This window comes from Erythranthe guttata, chromosome 8 (genome assembly GCF_056151865.1).
Source record: "Erythranthe guttata isolate IM_541 chromosome 8, IM_541, whole genome shotgun sequence".
NCBI classification, from domain to species: Eukaryota; Viridiplantae; Streptophyta; class Magnoliopsida; order Lamiales; family Phrymaceae; genus Erythranthe; species Erythranthe guttata.
The window spans coordinates 21,910,001-21,929,953 of record NC_142540.1 but is presented as its reverse complement, the minus strand read 5'-3'; the positions used below and the strand labels follow the sequence as shown (position 1 = coordinate 21,929,953).

Sequence of the window (19,953 nt, the reverse complement as noted above, 5' to 3'; positions counted from 1 at the left end):
AAACATAATTAGACTGTTACCGTGTATTGTACCCAATCTAAAATCATAAACATTAATCATTACTTTTATTCTCAAATTATTCAATCAAAATAAATTTCCTCCAAAAATATAATATAAATCAATAACTCTCAAAATCATTCCAAACATTACCAAGTAGATTCTTGCCATCAAAATTTGTTAGAGCTCACCGTGCCCAAGGTTCATTCAATTTAAATAAGGGTAAATTACAAACACCCCCCTGAGATTTGGTCAAATTACAAAAACACCCCTCTTGTTTGGATAATTACAACCACCCCCTCGGCTCCTCAAATTTAGTGGAATCTTCGAGATTATATGAAATATTATCACTTTTGTACCCGTTTTATACCATTGAAACTCTACATTATGAAGCTAATATGTGATTTTTAGCTTGTGTATATCAGTTTGTGGTCCATCGGAAACTGTATTTTTCACACAAAACGAATGCAAACTAGAGCACATTCCACGGAATCTAGATGATAATGTTGAATTTGACACAATAAGGGTGGAGGTGTAAGAAAAAATCAATAGTTGAGGGGGTAGATGTAATTATCCAAACAAGAGGGGTGTTTTTGTAATTTGACCATACCTCAGGGGGGTGTTTGTAATTTACCCTTTAAATAACATAAATTACTGGCGAGGATCTTGATTCGGTTTCTACTTCATAGTATTGAATCTAAAAATAAAATCAAATGCTGATGAGTGATGATAAAAACAAAGGAAAAATATATATTGTGCAAATGGGCCCCACAAGCAGAAATTTGAGGTGTCCTACATTTGAACACATTTTCTTATCCTCACTGTTGCCACTGCATTGGCCTTCCAATCTCCTCCACTCAATCCAAATAATCTTCTCTTTTATTTTTCCATCCAAATAATCTTTCTTTCTTTCATCTCCTTCACCGATTTTTCCATTCCCCCCACTTCACTCATTATCATAATATCATCTTTCTCTCTCTCTCTCTTACTTTCTCTCTCTAACAATGGCTGCTGCTGTAAGTGCTGCAGTCTCACTGCCTTCCACCAAGTTCACTTCCGTTCAATCTAAAACTTCCATTGTATCTCCTGAAAGAATCAATTTTAACAAGGTACGTACGTATTTCTGATCTTGATCAAATATATATATAACCGGTTATTGACGATGTATATTTTGATTTGTAAAAATTATATTTAAATCACAAAATGGGTATTACATGGGGGGCAGCCACCCCTCCACGAAAAAAAAATTTGCCTATTTTTTATTGGTTTTCATTTGTGTATTTTTATATAGTACTAAAAAATAAATTACCTTCTTATAATACATGATTTTTAAATTTAGAAAGTTTAAATAATGATATAGTGATTGATCATATTATTCTTTTTTAAATGTTTAGTTATGTTACTTAATGAAAAAAAAATCCGGTTCAATTCCCGATCCCACATAAATCCATAGTTTATTTTTTCCGTACAAATGACTTTGGGTATGCCCCTGCATACGTATAAATAGATGATATGCAATATGCAAAAAATGCAGGTGCCGTTGTACTACAACAGAAATGTAACAAAAGTGGGGCCCATCAGAGCTCAGGTAACGACAGAAGCGCCGGCAAAGGCGGAGAAGATATCAAAGAAACAGGAAGAAGGTGTAATTGTGAACAAGTATAGGCCTAAAGAACCGTACGTCGGCAGATGCCTTCTCAACACCAAAATCACGGGCGACGATGCTCCCGGTGAAACCTGGCACATGGTCTTCAGCACCGAAGGTCCGTCTTCCGTCCGTACATTTTCTCATGTCTACTCAATTCGAGCAGTTAATACTTAAAATAAAATGTCAAGTAATTAATTTATTTGAATTGAATATTATGATGAGTGCAGGGGAGGTGCCTTACAGAGAAGGACAATCGATCGGTATAATACCTGACGGGATAGACAAGAACGGAAAGCCTCACAAACTGAGGTTGTATTCTATTGCAAGCAGTGCCCTCGGTGACTTTGGAGACTCCAAGACTGTAAGCCTTCTAATATTATATATTACTACCAATTTTCCCGCTGCAAAAAAGAAGAAAATTTAAGTATATGATAATTAAATTGTATTAAAAAAAATTACACGATATTAAAATAATTATTTGTGAAATTTAAATTGTCAAAATAATGTTAATATTGCTGTAAATATGATTATACAAATCCGAACAAAACACGTAAATTAATCAAGTCATCTCACTTCCATTTAGTTGCTTGTCGTTAGAAATATCAACCACAGAATGAATTGTTTAAAAAAAAAAACTATATGCAAGTGGATTAGGATTTTGCTAGCTGATTTGCAATGAAAGTCATTAAAAAAGAAAAGGCGGGAAAATAAGAGATGTAATTAATTTTTAAAAACTTTACAAATTTGTCATTAGAGTTTCTTAGGCTGCTCTAGCGTTTCTTACTTTTATATATAAAAACATATATTAATTAAATACTTGAGCAGAATTTCAGTTCTTTAATATGGTTTGCACAGGTATCTCTGTGTGTTAAAAGACTCATCTACACCAACGACCAAGGGGAAACAGTTAAAGGAGTTTGCTCAAACTTTTTGTGTAAGTGATAAATATAATTGATTTTTTTTTTCTAGAAAAAAATAATATTGATTGCATTAATTATGAGTTTATATGTGAATTCAGGTGACTTGAAACCTGGTACCGAAGTGAAAATAACTGGGCCTGTGGGAAAAGAGATGCTCATGCCAAAGGATCCTAATGCTACAATTATAATGGTATGTTTTCTCGGATCGAGGTCGTCCTTTTTTTACCTTTGTTACAATAAAGATATAATAATTGGAATTACTATGTAGCTTGGTACTGGAACTGGTATCGCCCCTTTCCGCTCATTCTTGTGGAAGATGTTCTTCGAGAAGCACGACGATTACAAGGTAACAATACCCGATCTCATTTAAAAAAAAAATAAAAAATTCGTACAAATATTCGTATGCGTAACAATATCGCTAGCATAGGTTATCTTATTAAAATGTCAATTAAGAATGTTGGCTTCTTTTATTGCAGTTCAATGGCTTAGGATGGTTGTTCTTGGGTGTTCCAACAAGCAGCTCATTGCTCTACAAAGAGGTAAACTTATGCATTAATTCGACGCTTAAAACCGCTTCCACCATTGAATTCGCTCGCGTTTTAAAGTAGAAGAGTTATATAAGAATTAACAAACTTAGCACGTATTTTGTCGAGCAGGAGTTTGAAAAGATGAAGGAGAAATTCCCGGATAACTTCAGACTCGACTTTGCTGTTAGCAGAGAACAGAACAACGCCAAAGGAGAGAAGATGTACATCCAAACTAGGATGGCTGAGTACGCCGAAGAGCTATGGGAACTGCTCAAGAAAGACAATACCTATGTCTACATGTGCGGTCTCAAGGGCATGGAAAAGGGTATCGATGAAATCATGCTTTCCTTGGCTGCTAAAGACGGTAAATTCCATCACCATTCATTAATTACATCGCAATTTTTTTTTTATTCTGACGTACGGTTTAACCTCTATAAATTAATACAGTCGGGACTAGCAAAATTCTATTAATTTAACGAAATATTAAATTATCGACGTACATTTTCACCTGAGTCAGGACTGGAAGAAATTATTATTTAAGCGAGATTGTTAATTTATCGAGGTTCTGCTGTATATACTACTTTGATCTCTTTCTCTTTTGATCAACCATTTTTTTTTCAGGTATCGACTGGTTAGACTACAAGAAGCAATTGAAGAGAGCAGAGCAATGGAATGTTGAAGTCTACTGATTCATCTTCTTATATAATATTATATATATCCATATATATACAAATATATCGGCATGCATTGTGATTTCTTCTTCTCTACTGATGTAGATAGGCAACTTTCTTTTTCGAATTTGTTTCGTTCCCAATCTTCTTCTACTTCTTTTTTCGAATTTGTTTCCATCTATGGCACCTCTGGATATAAAAAATGAAGGGCATTGTCAAAAAAAGTTGATAGTGAAACGAATTATATCAGTTATTTTTGTCCTCAAATTATTTGCTGCGACTGGATCTTCAAATTTATTAGTAGGTACAGGGTTTGATAACTTAATATTGTGCCTATTTATTTCATATGGTTAATTAAGTAGGAAACTGGGTAAGAATCTCTTACCACAATATTTTATTCGGACTACGTGACAAAGTCCCCTTATTTAATTTTGACTTCATAATAAATTTATTTTATTAATTGCTATTTGACATAAGTCAATTTGGCTCAAATTATCCAAAATGCCAATATCATACTCTCTCTTCAAGTAACAATTCATAAATCTCACGCCATTACAGTTTTTTCTTATTCTCCTTTTTTTCCAGAATAAATATTGTTTTTTTCAATTTCAATTTTGAAACAAAATATTGCTTTAATTTTGTTTCAGTTTTTTTTCCCATCAAGTTAAAAAAAATATTATTTTTAACGCTCAATTTTATTTTAACTTTTTGTTGTTTTTTTTTCAATTTTTTTCCACCAGGGTTGCGAAAATTAAAATTCGCTATATACTCATAGAAAATTACTACAAATTTATCGAAGACCACTGTAATACCGTAAAATTCTTTGTAAAATTAACGTAATCCACTTTAATATTAACATAATCCATAACAAACTTATTGAAATCCACTAAAAACATATACGTAATTTACTACTATACGACTCAAAAAATAACAAACAAAAAAACGTAAATTCACTGTTCGAAAATCCACTATTTGAAACGTAAACCATTACTATGTCCAGGAAAAAGTGCAAGACCAGTACACCACCACCAACAAGGCCGACGAGGGTCACTAAATCAATCTGAACAAGAAAAAATATTAATTAGCAGATGAAAACCAATTTTCAAAAGCAAACTTTGGTGTCACACCATCAATAGTGGGAACTGGGAACAAAACCTCGGAAGCTTTCATAAACAAATTATTTCCAACCTACTAATATTGCATAAATCTGTTGAAACGAAAAATGAATGATGAAACAACAATGAAAACCACTATGTATAAACACCTATATAAACATGAAAACCACTATGTATAAACATGAAAACCACAATGTATGCTTATCGAAATTCACTATAAATTTATCGAATATCACTTTGTATACTTATCGAAATCCACTATAAATTTATCAAAATCCACTATGAAGTTAACGAAATCCACTATACAATACAACAGAAGAACAACAACAAACATATAAGATTTATGTTTTACTTTTTCAAACTTAATCCCAAGCCCAACGAAAAGTTGTCGATATATTCATACAAAAGCAGCTTGTGCCTTCTGTCCGAATTGAAGAAAAATAATTATACTCAGAATTGAAGAACATAATTTTAAGTTTCGTATAATATTCCCAATTATCGAAGAAAATAAATTATTCAATTAAAAGTCAAAAGACTCCAAAAAAAAAAAACAATTAAAAAAATGAACAAGAAAGTCCATTATTTCTCCACTAATTGCTAGTTAATATGCTGTTTTCCAATTAATGTGTTGTTTTTTCAATGATGTTATCATTATTTATTCTTTTTGTTTTTCTAATTTAACTTCAGATTGTAAAAAAATGAATAAATAATTATATACATTATTTAAATAATCAAACAATAAAACTTAAATCAAATTCAACATATCCCTTCTCATAATAAAAATAAACAAATCTATATTCAAAATCCTATGTCTTAATTGGACCAAATACATAAAACAGACAAAAGAACAAATTGATAATAATTAAACAAACAAGTCTATTAATTGTTACCTTCTTATCATGTTTTGTAACGTTGAGAGAAGGTTGAAATTGCTGGGACTGAAGCCCCTCGCGACGATTTTGGTTTTGACTAGAAATATATGAATGGGATATATGAGTTGTGGATATTGTCTTGTTCGGCCAAACCGATCTGAAGATTGCAGCGACAGAGGCGAAAGCGATGGAGAAGAGACGGAGAAGACGAAGAGAGAAGACGATAGATCGAAAAGTAGGACGGTTAAGAAACAAGCGAGAAGAAAGAGAAGAGATCGTGGGGTATAATTGTATTAAAATAATAAAATTGTATTATTTATAGTGATTAAAAATATTTTGGATTTTTCTTAAAAAGAGAAAAATATAGGCCCATCTTAATTGCACAATGCATATGAGGGAGGTTTGCCAAATAATCCATATTTTATTTCTTTAAGGACATTTTTTAATAGGGTTAATGTCAAAAAGAGGCCCATGGCTAGGGCACTTAATTAAAAAAGGGACATCCAACATTTTTTTCTTCCAAATAATTCTAGCTTATTCGAATTTATTTGCAAATAAGGAAAACCCTTTTATATATACCAAAATTGCCCCCAATTCTTTGAAAACCAATTCAACTCCAATTTGATGATTTACACCCATGTAGCTCAATTTCACCAATTAACCAATTTTGACCCTTATTCCAATTTTGACCCGCTTATTGAGAATTAATGGTGTACAACTATACCATAGATATCTCTACTCGATTATTGAGAACCACTTAGAGATTTCTAGGGTGAGGGAGTTCAATGAACTCGTCAACTTACGAGCACCCACTTATGCATGCCAATATCACAATATCGTTTACTGATGAGATGCAGTACACATAACTAAGTGCTAGTCTCTGAATGGGAAAGCCAGATATCCTCATTGGTGGCGTAACCCTTCGACTAGGAACACGTTTAATAGTTATAATACTAAAGTAAATATCTCACAATTCTAAAAGATCAATTACTAGTACCTGTAATAACTGTAAGGACTATATCTATGTTTGAAACAAGGGACAAAGATATAGAATGCCAAGGTGTTTTATCATTAATACGAAAAATGATTATTTATTACAAGAATAAATGTAAAGACCACAGCCACAAGTTGGCTTGTTGGTTACCTACTCTAACAATATCAACCACTGGGTAGCTCTTCCTTGTAAGGAGTGCTTGAAGAGAATTAATTGGAGCGCCTCTTGGGAAATGCCGTTTTGACGATGGGAGTTACAGGTATCGAGAAAATTGACAATGTGAAGATGGGGATATTCATCTACCATCCACTAAATAACCCGTTATTTTGGATCATCGTCAAGAGGCCTTGCTTGATCTCAAAATTATGCGCCTCAATGGGTGGATGTTGGATGCTCAGGCAGAATCCGTCAAGAGTCGGGATTATGTAGTCTTGAAGTGTCCGTGGCCTAACTGCTAGCTGTAGTGGAAGCCGTGGGGGTTGTTCTTGGATTCGGTTTCCGTTGGCATCGAGTAAATAACCCTCTGCGTCTCTGTGTTCTTCGTCCTCCAGTATATTATTTGAACGTTGAAGTCTTCTAGCGGCTCGACAAATACGTTCAATTTTGGAATCAAACGGTTCTTTGTCGAGATCGAGTTTCCTGCGCATAAAACGGTACCTAAAATAAAAATAAAAATTAAATTTGGGTGAATCGTGATAATTGTTCAAAACTAGAGCTAGGATAAAATAAATAATTAATATATTCCCCGGCAACGGCGCCAAAAACTTGTTGGTGGTAATACCTACATGCAAGTGCACGTATCGAACAAGTAATATAATGGATTAAAAGTTCTAGTATCGATCCCACAGAGAATATTTAATTACTTAATTCTAGATGCTAAATTCTACCAATTATTATCAAGCCCACCCTACACAGTCGAAAGATGAGTATTTATTCTAAATTACACTAAAACAATTAAAGCAATTTAAACAATAAAAAACACGGAAGCAATTAAACACGAAGATTGATCAAAGTAAACAAGCATAGGATTTTATGCTTCCCCCTATGTGATTATTAATTCCCCAGTTCCTTCAATTATGCAAGTTTATTCAAATTACTAACCTGAGATGTTAAATTAATCATAACCCGCTTCCGCATTACGATTCTAATACTCTAGATTCAATTATTGTATTCCTACGCAATTAATTCCAGAACACAAGCATAAGTCTCAATAATGGTTACCTAAGAGATTAATTATATTCCTTGAATTATTCGTCTTCGTTTGCTTCTTCGCTCTTGAAATTGCGTCTCGGATGTTTGACTTCTCCAATTTTGTCCACCTTTTCTTCTAAATTATAGTTTTGACCCACAACTTATTCAATTCTTCAATTTGTGCCTGAAACACAATAAATCAAAACACCAAGCACCAATTACCAATAGAATATACCAAAAACTCTAATTAAAAGATATGATTACGTGTAAAAATATACACTTAACAAACCTGACATACAAAAATTTGAGGAAATTTAATAAAACATTTAATTAGTATATTGTATGATATTAGGTTAGAAAATATTTAATTCTAAATTTTATGATATTAGGTTAGGCGGGAAAAATTGATATTAGGGTTTTTTTTAGAGTTTGTCCAGGAACCTTTCTTTTGTTAATAAAATATTGGGGGTTATACCAACGAACTCCAATAACTACTTTTTTCATATAAATATGATTGAGGGTATTTATATTTATATACTAATAATTTTATTTTATCTATATTAATTTTATTACTTAAAGGACATATACCTATATATATCCAATAGAAAGGATATCTACCTATATAAGTCCAAAATAATGGTGCATAGGCAGGCAGCCTAGCAAAATTCCCCTTTTTAGTAAGAGTGTAAATATGTTTTTTGGTATTATTGTTAAAGATGTTAAAAAGAAGCGCAAATTACAGCCACCCCTAGAGGTAAGGTCAAATTATATAAAAAAACCCATTTTGTTTGCATAATTACAGCAATCCCCTCAATTATGTATTATCTTACGAAAAAATACTTTAAGTTGGTAAATTTAGAGGTTCATTCGGTAAAATCATTTATCATACCGAAATTTCGGTATGCAAAATTTTAATACCGTTTACCGTACGGTTCGGTTCGGTAATTAACCAAATTATCGAAATTTTATTAAAAATATTTAAAATTTTGTTTTTTTTTTAATTTGTGTTTATATATATATATATATATATATATATATATATATATATATATATATATATATATATATATATATATATATATATCGACCGAATTACCGTTCAATAATCAGTATGTACCGAATTTTTGTTCGGTTCGGTTCGGCCGGTTTACCAACCGGATGAACACCCCTATGTAATTTGACAACGTAGGGGTGAATGTGTACGAAAATAAATAGTGGACGGGTGTGGTTGTAACTACGCAAACAGTAGGAATTTTTTCGTAATTTGACCTTGCCGCAGGGGTGACCGTAAGTAGCCCTAAAAGGAATGTAGAAAGTAAATATTATATTTAGTTAGGCAAATGCCAAATAGGCCCATGACAAGGGCACTTAATTAAAAGAGGGACATCCAACTTTTTTGTTTTTCAAATAAATCCAGCCCATTCAAACTTATTTGCAAATAAGGAAAATCCCTTTATATATACCAAAATTACCCCCAATTCATTGAAACCCAATTCAACTCCAATTTCATGATTTACACCCCAATTTAGCCTAATTTCATCAATTAACCAATTTCATTATTTCAATTTTGACCCCAATTTTGACCCGCCACCACCGGAGACCGCCGGCCGCCGGCGTTGACTTTTTATTTATTTATATAATTATGTTTTTTCTTAAAAAAAATATTTTAATTAATATTACTGTCTTGGCTGCTTAATTACTGTCTCCGGCAGTTATTTAACTGTCAGAGACAGTAATTTAACTGTTAATTGACTTTTTTTTTCTTCAAAAATATTTTAATTAATATTACTGTATTCGTTGCTAAATTACTGTCTCCAGCAGTTATTTAACTGTCGGAGACAGTAATTTAACTCTTAATTGACTTTTTTATTCTTAAAAAAACATTTTTAATTAATATTACTGTATTCGTTTCTAAATTACTGTCTCCAGCAGTTATTTCACTGTCGGAGTCAGTAATTTAACTGTGGATTGACTTTTTTATTCTTAGAAAAATATTTTTAATTAATATTATTGTATTCGTTGCTAAATTACTGTCTCCGGCAGTTATTTAACTGTCGGAGACAGTAATTTAATTGTTAATTGACTTTTTTTTTTAAATTATTTTAATTAATATTACTGCCTTGGCTGTTAAATTACTGTCTCCAACAGTAATTTAACTGTCTTAGACAATAATATTAACAATATTACTGTTCGGGAAAATAATATTCATAATATTACTGTCCGAAACAGTAATATTACTGTCTGAGACAATAATTTAGTAGCCAAGACAGTAATAATAATTAAAATATTTTTTTCTAAGAAAAAAAAAATTCCAAAAAAAAAGTCAACGCCGGAGACCGCGGTCAATGGTGGTTGACCGACCGGAAAAAATTCTTGAAAAAAAAAGAATTTTCAAAAAAAAAAAAAGTCAATGCCGGAATCTGACCGGAAAAAAAACATTTCAGAAAAAAAATTATTTTATGAAAAAACAAATTTGGGGGTTAATGTGATATATTTGTTTAAATCCAGGGTCAATGTGTAATATTAAGGAAGTTAGAGCATAATGGGTGGAATTGATAAAAATTATATTATGGAGGATATTTTAGACTAAAGATACGGGGATGGGTTCAATTGAGAGACTTTTTTGTGGACCAAAACGCATTTAAGTCCCATGTGATGGGCCTTTTTGCCATTCACCATATTTAGTTTTTCAGGGTAAAGCGTAACATAATCTAGTTGATGGGTTAAAATGTATGTAACCCCATATAATTACCGGCATGTTGAGATATAAATTAAAAAGGAAGGACTTGAGGAGCAATTTTGGAAAACAAAGAATTGGGTAAACAAGGGAAGAGAGATTGTGAAGAATTAGGAATCCCAAAAGGCAAAAGCCCTAAACGCGCCGAAACACATATTGTTAGGGCTTCTTTTCCCACAGCCGTTCGTCATATATAAATAAGCGCATAAACATCAACAAAATCTAAACATATATTTTTGTATACAAAAAAATAGCTGGGTTTAGGGTTTGTTTCGTTTGGTTGCAATATTCTTCATCAATCAATGGCGGAAGAAAAGGTTTCTCGATCCAAGGGTGTTGTGACCAGATTCAATGATCAGAAGGGTTATGGCTTCATCCAGCCGGACGAAGGCGGCGAAGATCTCTTCGTCCATCAAACCGCCATCAAAACCGACGGCTATCGCACCTTGCGCGAGGGCCAGGTCGTTGAGTTCACGATAATCCTCGACGGCGATAAGACCAAGGCTACTGACGTCACCGCTCCCGGCGGCGGTCCGGTGGAGGCGAATTCGCGGAGGGGGAACAACGCCAACAGCCGCGGGGATGGGTTTGGTTTCGGTGATCGGAGAGGTGGTGGCGGCGGTGGAGGTGGCGCCGGTGAATGTTTTAATTGTGGTGAATTTGGGCATATGGCGAGGGACTGCGGCAATGGCGGCGGCGGCGGCGGCGGCAGTGCTGGAAACTGCTATAACTGCGGAGGGATTGGGCATATGGCGAGGGAGTGTCCGAGTGGAGGCCGCGGTGGCGGTGTTGGTGGTGGCCGTGGTGGAGGCCGCAGTGGTGGCGGCGGCGCTTGTTTTACTTGTGGGGAGCCAGGGCACATGGCGAGAGACTGTACCGGTAACGTTGGTGGCGGCAGTGGTGCCGGTGTTGGTGGCCGTGGTGTAGGCCGTGGTGGAGGGGGCGCTTGTTTTACCTGTGGTGAGCCAGGGCACATGGCGAGAGACTGCACAAGTGGTGGTGGCGGCGGCGGTGCTGGCGGCGGTGGTGGTTACCAGCGTGGAAGCGGTGGTTTTGGGAGGTCCGGTGGTGGTGGTGGAGGAAACTGTTACAACTGTGGGGAGTCGGGACACTTTGCCAGAGAGTGCAACGCAGCGGCTATTCACTGATTTTACGAGTTAACGTCCGTAGCTATTTTGAGTAATTGTCTTTTGATTCCGTTGGTCGTTTTCTTATTTCAAACGGTTAATATGCTTTTATTATGTTTTCTTTTTATAATGCTTTGCGGGTTTATACCTACAGGATAGTTCTTATACTATATTGTGGTTTTTGACTTTGTGAAGCCTAATATTTTCTGCTGTTATCGGCACTCTGGTTATAATATGGTGATTGTGCGTTTCGAATTTATTTATATGCCTTTTTTTCTGTGAATTTACTATGCGTATTGTTGTCGTTGCTTTGGTGTATCTGCTGTGTGTTTTGGATGCCCGTACGTTGTTCATTCTTCGCGATATTTTCTGGTTTTGTTTATGCTTCTCGAAGCGAGAATTCTATGGAGTATATATTTGAACTGCCTTTGTGGAATATGAAACCTGTTGTGCAGTATAATATTAGGTCTTTGTGCGGTTATTTGATTGGAATATGAAACCTGTTGTCAAAACACTTATGCCACGGTAAAAGGGTTGCGTTCGTCAATTCTCGTTTATGCATTGTTTTGGAATATAGACCTAATAACATTAGTTATAGGTGGCCTACCCTTGTTTGCATTGTGACCCTCAACGTATCTTATTTGATATCGCTAAGATGGATTATTACTGAGATTGGGAATTGAGTTACTTAATACTGAGATTATTGCTGAGATTGGGAATTGAGTTACTTAATAATGAACTTTTGCTGGAGTGCAAGTGTTGTAAAGTACGATTATTGCATAAGCTTGATTTGATGGTTCTTTGAACTTCTGACGTGGGTTTATATCACGTTGCATATATACCAACAAGTATGTGCATATCTTCAATATGTTACTTTGAATTCGTTTTCTCCGATCTGGCTTGTCTTTGAAATGCGGATTGTGTTTGTGTTTGAACTGCTTCTGGAATTTGATATGTTTACATTTTGATGGTTTAGTCTGGAAAAACAATAGTGCAGATTATTATGACTTTGTCCTCAAGAGGAAAGAAATCAATTGTGTAGTGTAGCAGAGTAGGACCTTGTGTCATCTATTTTTCCTCCGTTCTAACATCGTTTGAGGTTATAAATATCTTTCTCTATGAAACTATTTGTTTTGATGATTTATCATGAAATTGAGCTTTTTAATAGGGTTGTTTTTTTAGTACTGGATTTCTAGATTTATAATATTATTGGCCAATATGATGAGGTTCCGGTTTTTTTAATACTGGATTTCTCGATTTATAATATTATTGGCCTATATGATGAGGTTCGGGAACTCTTATAGCTGTTATTTCGAGTTCTTGAATTCCTTTCTTTTTTTTTTTTTTTTTTTGATTTACAATGCTTAGTAACTAGGATCCTAGATGTTGTAGCAATGACTCGAAGCTCATCGTTTTTAAGCTTCCAGGTTTGGTGGAATTTGACTGGTGTTTGCAAAAGCTTTTGAAAATGATTTTGCCCCTTTTGCTCGTTTTAAAATAAGTTGCCTCTAAGTTAAAATATGAAGTATAGTTTAGTGACAGTTTTGCCAGTTACTAAAACTTGTTTTGCCGTGAAACTTACTCTCGTTTTCTTTTAATTTTTATAAAGGATTTCTTTTAAACATTGTCACATTTGCACTTCGAATTGCATGTTTAGCTGCAGCAATGATTAGAACTGTCTTTGTATGATTTCTTCTAGCAATTGTCATTGATTTATAGAAATTGGGTGGAACTATTTTTATTTTATGTATATAACATTTACGGTTTTAATTTAAAAATGAAGTGAGTTTTGTTATAGAATTATATTAGAATATGAGATGGATTAATATGCTTGTTTAGGATAGCTACTGTACAAAGACGACATGTATCTTTACAATATGATGTAAGACTTGGTCAAAACTTAGGCCATTAGTATGTTCTGTAATAAGTTTCTTATATTGTTAAAATGAATTATTTTATTTTATGTACTCAATTAGGGCATTGAATATATTTTTAAAGATTAGCTGAAAGTTAAAGCTTGTTTGAAGACACTACAACTAACTTCTCAATTTGTTGATTAAAGTTGATTTTACATCAAATATTTACATGGGCAAATGGCAAATGAGTGCATGACAAAGACACATCCATTTAATTTTAAATGGATATTTAGTTTTTTTTATTTGTAACTAAAAGCATGCATACTGTCTAACCACGTCCAATTCATGATTGATTCCTGGTTAACTTAAATTTTATCAATTTATCAATTTTGACTCATTAATTTGGATCCTGATTTTGACCACCGCCATCGTTAATGAATGTCGGTCAGCTTTCGTTGATCTATGTTGGTTGTATTGACTGTACCAACACAGTAATATTAATATTTTTTTCACTCTTTCCTTTTTGGTTATTACAGGCTCATTTGAGATACTCATGGGGAGCTTTCCAAAGTAGTGCAAAACTCAAGTCAAAGAAAAATTCTCTGAGACCCCTGAATAACAAAAAGGGTAAAGTTCAATTTACCTACCTGAACTATACCCAACGTATAAAATACCCCCCTGAACTTTGAAATGAATCAAAATAGTCCCTCTGAATTTTGAGTCAACGTTAAAACCGTTACAATTTTTAACTCCGTTAGTTTTTTATGTGTTTTTACATTTTTGTCCAGTCATATTATCTCTCCAACTTTTTCTCCCTCATCCTTCATTTTCTTTCTTTCTTCTTCGTCCCTTTTCTTTCTTTCTACAGAAGTGATGTTCATCAAACACATCACCATTGTTCCTCTTCTCTCTCTAGTACCATGACCCATAAAACAATAAAACCTACTTTCACACATTTGAAATTAAGGATTAGCTCATGTTTTTCCAGCGGGAGGTCAAGCTTCTCACAAACCCCTATTTGGGTTTTCGTTGGCGGTGGCGACCGGAAAAAAATGAAATCCAGAAGAAATTTGAACTCTTTGTTGCGAAACCAGCGCAGCTCCGACTTCGCTCCGCTCTACACGGCCAAGATGTCGGCGGAATCCGACGAAAACATCGACCCGTTTCTTGTGTGCCCCAATTTCTGATTTTGTGACCTTTTTAAAAGGGATTTGTATTGGGTTTCTCTTTGGTTTTCCTCCGAATTCGTTTCTTGTGTTCTCCAGGAATTTGAATCTTGAAGAATTCAAATTGGGTCGTGATATGGTGCAGCTGCGAAGGAGATGAGTCCATTAGGAGGGTCTGACCAAGCTAATTGGATTAGGACTTCTTTTAATTATATTGTGTTTTTTCATTTAATTAGATTACTTTACTTTTTTACTCAAAAAAAAAGAGTCACAAATAAAAATTAAATATTGATTCACAGTTTATTTTAATTATTTATTTATTTGGCGAAAAATAAAAATTAAATATTTAATTGCATTAACTGATTCACAAAAACCCCTCTAATTAGACCATATATGAAAGTACTGCAGGGGTAAAATTGTCCGGAAAAAGCCACTTGTCATGCCACTGGATATAATTTAAAAAGTCAATGTGCCATGTCAGCAGAGGTGGATGGATTTTTAACAGAGGGGCTGGTTTGATACATTTTGAAGTTCAGGGGTGTATTTTATACGTTGGGTATAGTTCAGGTAGGTAAAATGAACTTTACCCTAACAAAAATACTACTATCCTTGCATGTAATTTTCGTTTAACTGCATTTAACATTTTCACAATTTGTTTTTTGTTAAAAAAGTGTTTGTATACTTTGTTAACTTTTTTTGTGTATATATATTTTTTTCAATTTATTAGTGTATTGAAAAAAAAATCCGATATGTTTACTGTACTAAAACGACTACAAATGACTACAATTATTTGTAATTTTGTTCTTTCGTTTGCCTTAAAGTCATGGTCGACCAATTGTGTACGCGCACGAATATCACAGCTTATTTATTAAAAAAAATCACCAACATCAACAACAAATTTCACAATTTAAAATTAATATTATAAATTAACTGGTCTAAAAAAATTAGATCGAAAATCACAAAAACATGCATATGTTAGTAATGTGTAGTATGTAGTTGACTATAACTTGAGACATATTTCAAATTTCCCAAATTTAACTACAGCTTCAACCATATTTTTGGCACCTTCGAAGAAGAAGACTAATGTCAAAAAATATTTAGTTGTGTTATTTGGGAAGACAACTCAAAAAGTTGCATAGAATGTTGTGTTATTCAATTTAAATTGTAGAGCTCGTTACTAAAAAAATGGCAACTCAAAAAGTTGTAGAGCTAGTTAGTAAAAAAATTACAACTCAAAAAGTTTTCAGAAACAAATTTGACTATCAAAATTGAACAAAATTAAAAATAAAAGATAGATATCGACAAGAGGAATCCAACGATGGTAACCCCCGTCAAATTCCGACCGTTATAAAATTAATTGCCTCTTCAAGAAGAATCTCCGTCATCGAAATAGACGCGCATTGTAAAAAAATCATAGAAATAGTTCTAGAGCTCCAAAACATTCGAAATCTCCATAAAAAGAAAGCGTCCGACGAGAGGAATCTAATGGTAGTTAAACAATCAAATTCCGACCACCAGAGAGATAGTTATGACTCTGAGACGACCCGCCTCCATTGAAATCTGCGTGAATTATAAAACGATTTCAGAAACAGATACAAAACTTCAAACTACATGGCATCACCATCAAAAGAAAGAGCTCAATGATAGGACTCCTGTAGTTAAACCATCGAGTTCCGACTGCCAGAGAAAAAGTTATGACTTCGAGAAGATCGTCGGCCGGAAACATATTTGGGTCGAAATTCGAATTTGGAAGTAGAAGAGAGAGAGATTTGGACCTGGGTTGACAATGATTTAAAACTGATTCTGTAAGAATAATTTAGGTACCTCAAGTGGCCACCGGAAATGTCAAATTAAAAAAAAAATGAAAAAATCAAGGAATATCAAAGAGTGTAATCTCCTCTTTGGGTAGTTAGTTTTATTAATTTTCCAAATGAGGGGTATACTAAATTATCCATACTTTTTAATACAACTTGATATGCCTAGTTGGGCCAACCTAATGGACCCATAATTTTTTAATTTATTGGGTCATGAGCTCAAGTTTGAAGCCCATTACAACGAAGGTCCAATCACCTGTAGATAAAGTTTGGGTCCGATAAACTCAACTAATTAAATTTCAGTCCAATCAACGAGGTATAAATAAAGTTTTTAACTCATTTGTTAAGGTATGTTCTATTATTCTAGCAATTCAAATGCTCATATTCTCTCGACAACATTTACAATCCATACGTCGGACTTGAGCGTCAGAAGGGTTTCCGTCGGATCAACCTCCAACTTAGTTTACGTGTATTCTGATTGCATGTATCTCAGGATCATCTAGCTCGTGAGCCAGTGACCCCCTTGCTCTTCCAGCTCATCCTATCGCAACTAATCTAGGTGATCTATTTTTAGCATCATTACAACTATAAACTGATGCTAGTAATTAATTAAATCTTCTTAATGCAGTACAATTGTCTCAAAAATCAGGCAAATCGCTACTTATAATTATTTTTTAAGAGACATCTCAATAATGAATAAAGAGCCATGATAAGATAAGGTAACATCTTGATATGCATCTTGCATTTACAATTTGTTAGATTATGAGTTCGATTCATCCAAAAGAGATTGGAAACAAGTAACAATCTATATATAATATAAAAAGAGGATCTATGCCCTCAATGATTGACATGTGGCAAATGATGATGTCATTTATCAAAATTGCTTAGTTGGAGTTCAATTGATTATGTGGCATCTCAAATTGATGAGTTGGTTTTTCATTTTTGGTATGTGTTTAAGTTATTTCCATTTATTATTTGCACAATCATCTAAACATTACCACATATACATATATTCTTTAATACATTTAATCCATGTATAAATTCGAAAAATATTTATCTTATTTACAGTTTTAATTTTTGAAATATATTTGTTTGGATGTCCATTTTTTATGAATATTCAAATAAATTTTAGCAATTTTTTTTCATTGTAATATCGATTAATTTTAATAATAAATCGTAATTATAGAATTTCGGAATATGTATTCAATAAATTATATTTTTTTAAAATACAACATATATATTATTTCATTATTTTATTTTATAAAATATAATGATATATTAATAAAATACAATAATGTAAAATAAAAGATTTTATAGATATAATTTTTTTTTTCTGAAAAATATATAGAATTATTTTTTTGCAAGAGATAAAATTTCCGTATAAGTATTATTTTCTCTTTGGAAAAACTAAAACAATAATATTATATATAGATGATATGTTCAACTATCTTTATTCTAAGATATAATTAATTCAAATTAATTTTTATTTTGTTCCGGATTATGTATTTATCAAATAAAGACAATTTTTACATTTTCTCATAACCATATATTTTTTTTTTCCATATTATATGTATCATAAAATAAGGTAACTTACGTATTTTAATGTGACTTAACTTTTCTCGAATTAGGTGGCTCAATTAATTATTTCCAAATCAATTCATATCAAATCAAATCATTTAATTATATAATCAATGATTTCAAAATTTTAGATTGCTGCTTATTTTAAAATTCAAATTTTGAATTTTAAAAATATTTCTAAAATTACGTAATAACCCATGCTATAAACAATATAATTTTCAGCTCTCGATCCGACTATTTTATATGAATGTTCAATTTTTTTATGTTATATATATAATTTAGATTTTTTTGTTCTATTATGTTTATATTTTTGTATTTTTATGTATGTGAAGGTACATAATATTTTATTTCCAATATACACAATATCCTCACATATTTATGTAGATTTTGACCATATTTACTTCAATGGATTGCACAATTTATGAATATATACATTGCACATTTTTTTATTCAATATATACATTACATTCAATAAATACAAAATTAATAATAATAAATGATTTTTTCCTTAATTATTTATTCCGTAAGTGGCTTTGATTTTTGTTTCATAAATAATAAGTTAATCAACTCCATACCCGGCAATTATTATGACATCAATCCAACTTTATATACGGCCAATTTTGTTTTTGACCAAATTTAAATATTTTCATCTTTTTTTATTTATTTGCAGATAATTATGACTGAATACTAATTAATACATATTTGGAAATTATATTTGAATGATTTATCAACATTAACTTCTGTCACCATATTAAAGTTTATTCCATATAGATCAATTGAATTGTTTATATTCATTTCTAATTATTTCAAGTAAATCAATTTTTTCCCCTTTTAAATATCAATCACTTGCAAAATATATTACACTATTTCTATAAGATTATTATATTAAATATGTATTTCCTTAATGACATAGTATTCAAGTATAAATATTCCCATTCCTCCTCAGTTTTTATATCCATCAAACATTCGCCATTTTTCTGTTAGAGTTTATAAATTTTCGTCAAAAAGATTTCTTCGCCTTTTATTTTCGTTAGATTATTAATGCTTAAATGTCTTTTAATTTATTATTTGCATATAATGATTTGATTGTTCTTATTTACGCACACATATGTTGTTATATATCATTTTTAATTTTAGTTTGATTTGGTTTTCGTAATGATTCGTCATAATTTATTTATATTTATAACATGTCAATATATTTATTTTCATCGTGGTTATTGTAAAGGGTGAAGATCCTACATAATATCCTGTGAGTTTTGATGGTATAATTGATCAAAAGGTTACGTTTAAACTTTAAAGTTGCCATAAATGTATTAATCTTGATAATGCAGATCATTCTACGTATAATGGCCAGAAATTATGCAATGATGATACTACTATTTCTTCTTTCATCAAATTTTAAAAGTTGGATGAGAATAAAATTAATATTTTTTGAATTAGTTATATATTTATGTTTTTACTTTTGATAGCAATCGTTTAAAGTTTGTTCGTTCTACTATGTAAATATAAACAATGGTTTGCCATGTATGAATGTGAGTGACAATACTGATCTCCATGTTTTATCATTTTTATTCTTACTTATTTAGTATTTCATTACGTTATTTAACTCAATGATTATCTATTTATGTTATTTCTTAAAATACCATTACATGGATCAAATGTAATGAGTGAAATTAAATTTTCCAGGGAGATTATATTGCAGTCCAGCATTCAAAGTAGTTGAAAAAAAGAAGGCAACAA

At 32.3% G+C, this 19,953-nt stretch overlaps 2 protein-coding genes across 2 annotated transcripts; both read left to right on the top strand.

Moving 5' to 3' along the window:
* The first annotated feature begins 811 nt into the window (after nt 1-811).
* On the top strand, nt 812-4,030 carry FNR1 (ferredoxin-NADP[+]-oxidoreductase 1). Its single transcript, XM_012989595.2, has 9 exons — nt 812-1,106; nt 1,532-1,760; nt 1,873-2,006; nt 2,501-2,579; nt 2,664-2,755; nt 2,834-2,911; nt 3,042-3,104; nt 3,222-3,456; nt 3,714-4,030. The coding sequence occupies exons 1-9, from the start codon at nt 1,002-1,004 to the stop codon at nt 3,779-3,781; spliced, it is 1,083 nt and encodes a 360-aa protein (XP_012845049.2). The 5' UTR covers nt 812-1,001; the 3' UTR covers nt 3,782-4,030.
* Nucleotides 4,031-10,713: 6,683 nt separating this feature from the next.
* On the top strand, nt 10,714-12,058 carry LOC105965135 (uncharacterized). The gene has a single exon (XM_012989655.2). It carries the CDS (start codon nt 10,975-10,977, stop codon nt 11,818-11,820), a length of 846 nt encoding a protein of 281 aa, XP_012845109.2. The 5' UTR covers nt 10,714-10,974; the 3' UTR covers nt 11,821-12,058.
* Nucleotides 12,059-19,953: the final 7,895 nt, after the last annotated feature.

What these genes read in the sequence shown, in the direction of transcription:
- FNR1 (XM_012989595.2), top strand. Translation starts at nt 1,002, where the DNA reads ATGGCTGCTGCTGTAAGTGCTGCAGTCTCACTGCCTTCCACCAAGTTC. An exon ending in CTAATGCTACAATTATAATG is followed by an intron (nt 2,756 to 2,833) that starts GTATGTTTTCTC and finishes ATTACTATGTAG; the next exon opens with CTTGGTACTGGAACTGGTAT. An exon ending in GCTCATTGCTCTACAAAGAG is followed by an intron (nt 3,105 to 3,221) that starts GTAAACTTATGC and finishes TTTGTCGAGCAG; the next exon opens with GAGTTTGAAAAGATGAAGGA.
- LOC105965135 (XM_012989655.2), top strand. Translation starts at nt 10,975, where the DNA reads ATGGCGGAAGAAAAGGTTTCTCGATCCAAGGGTGTTGTGACCAGATTC.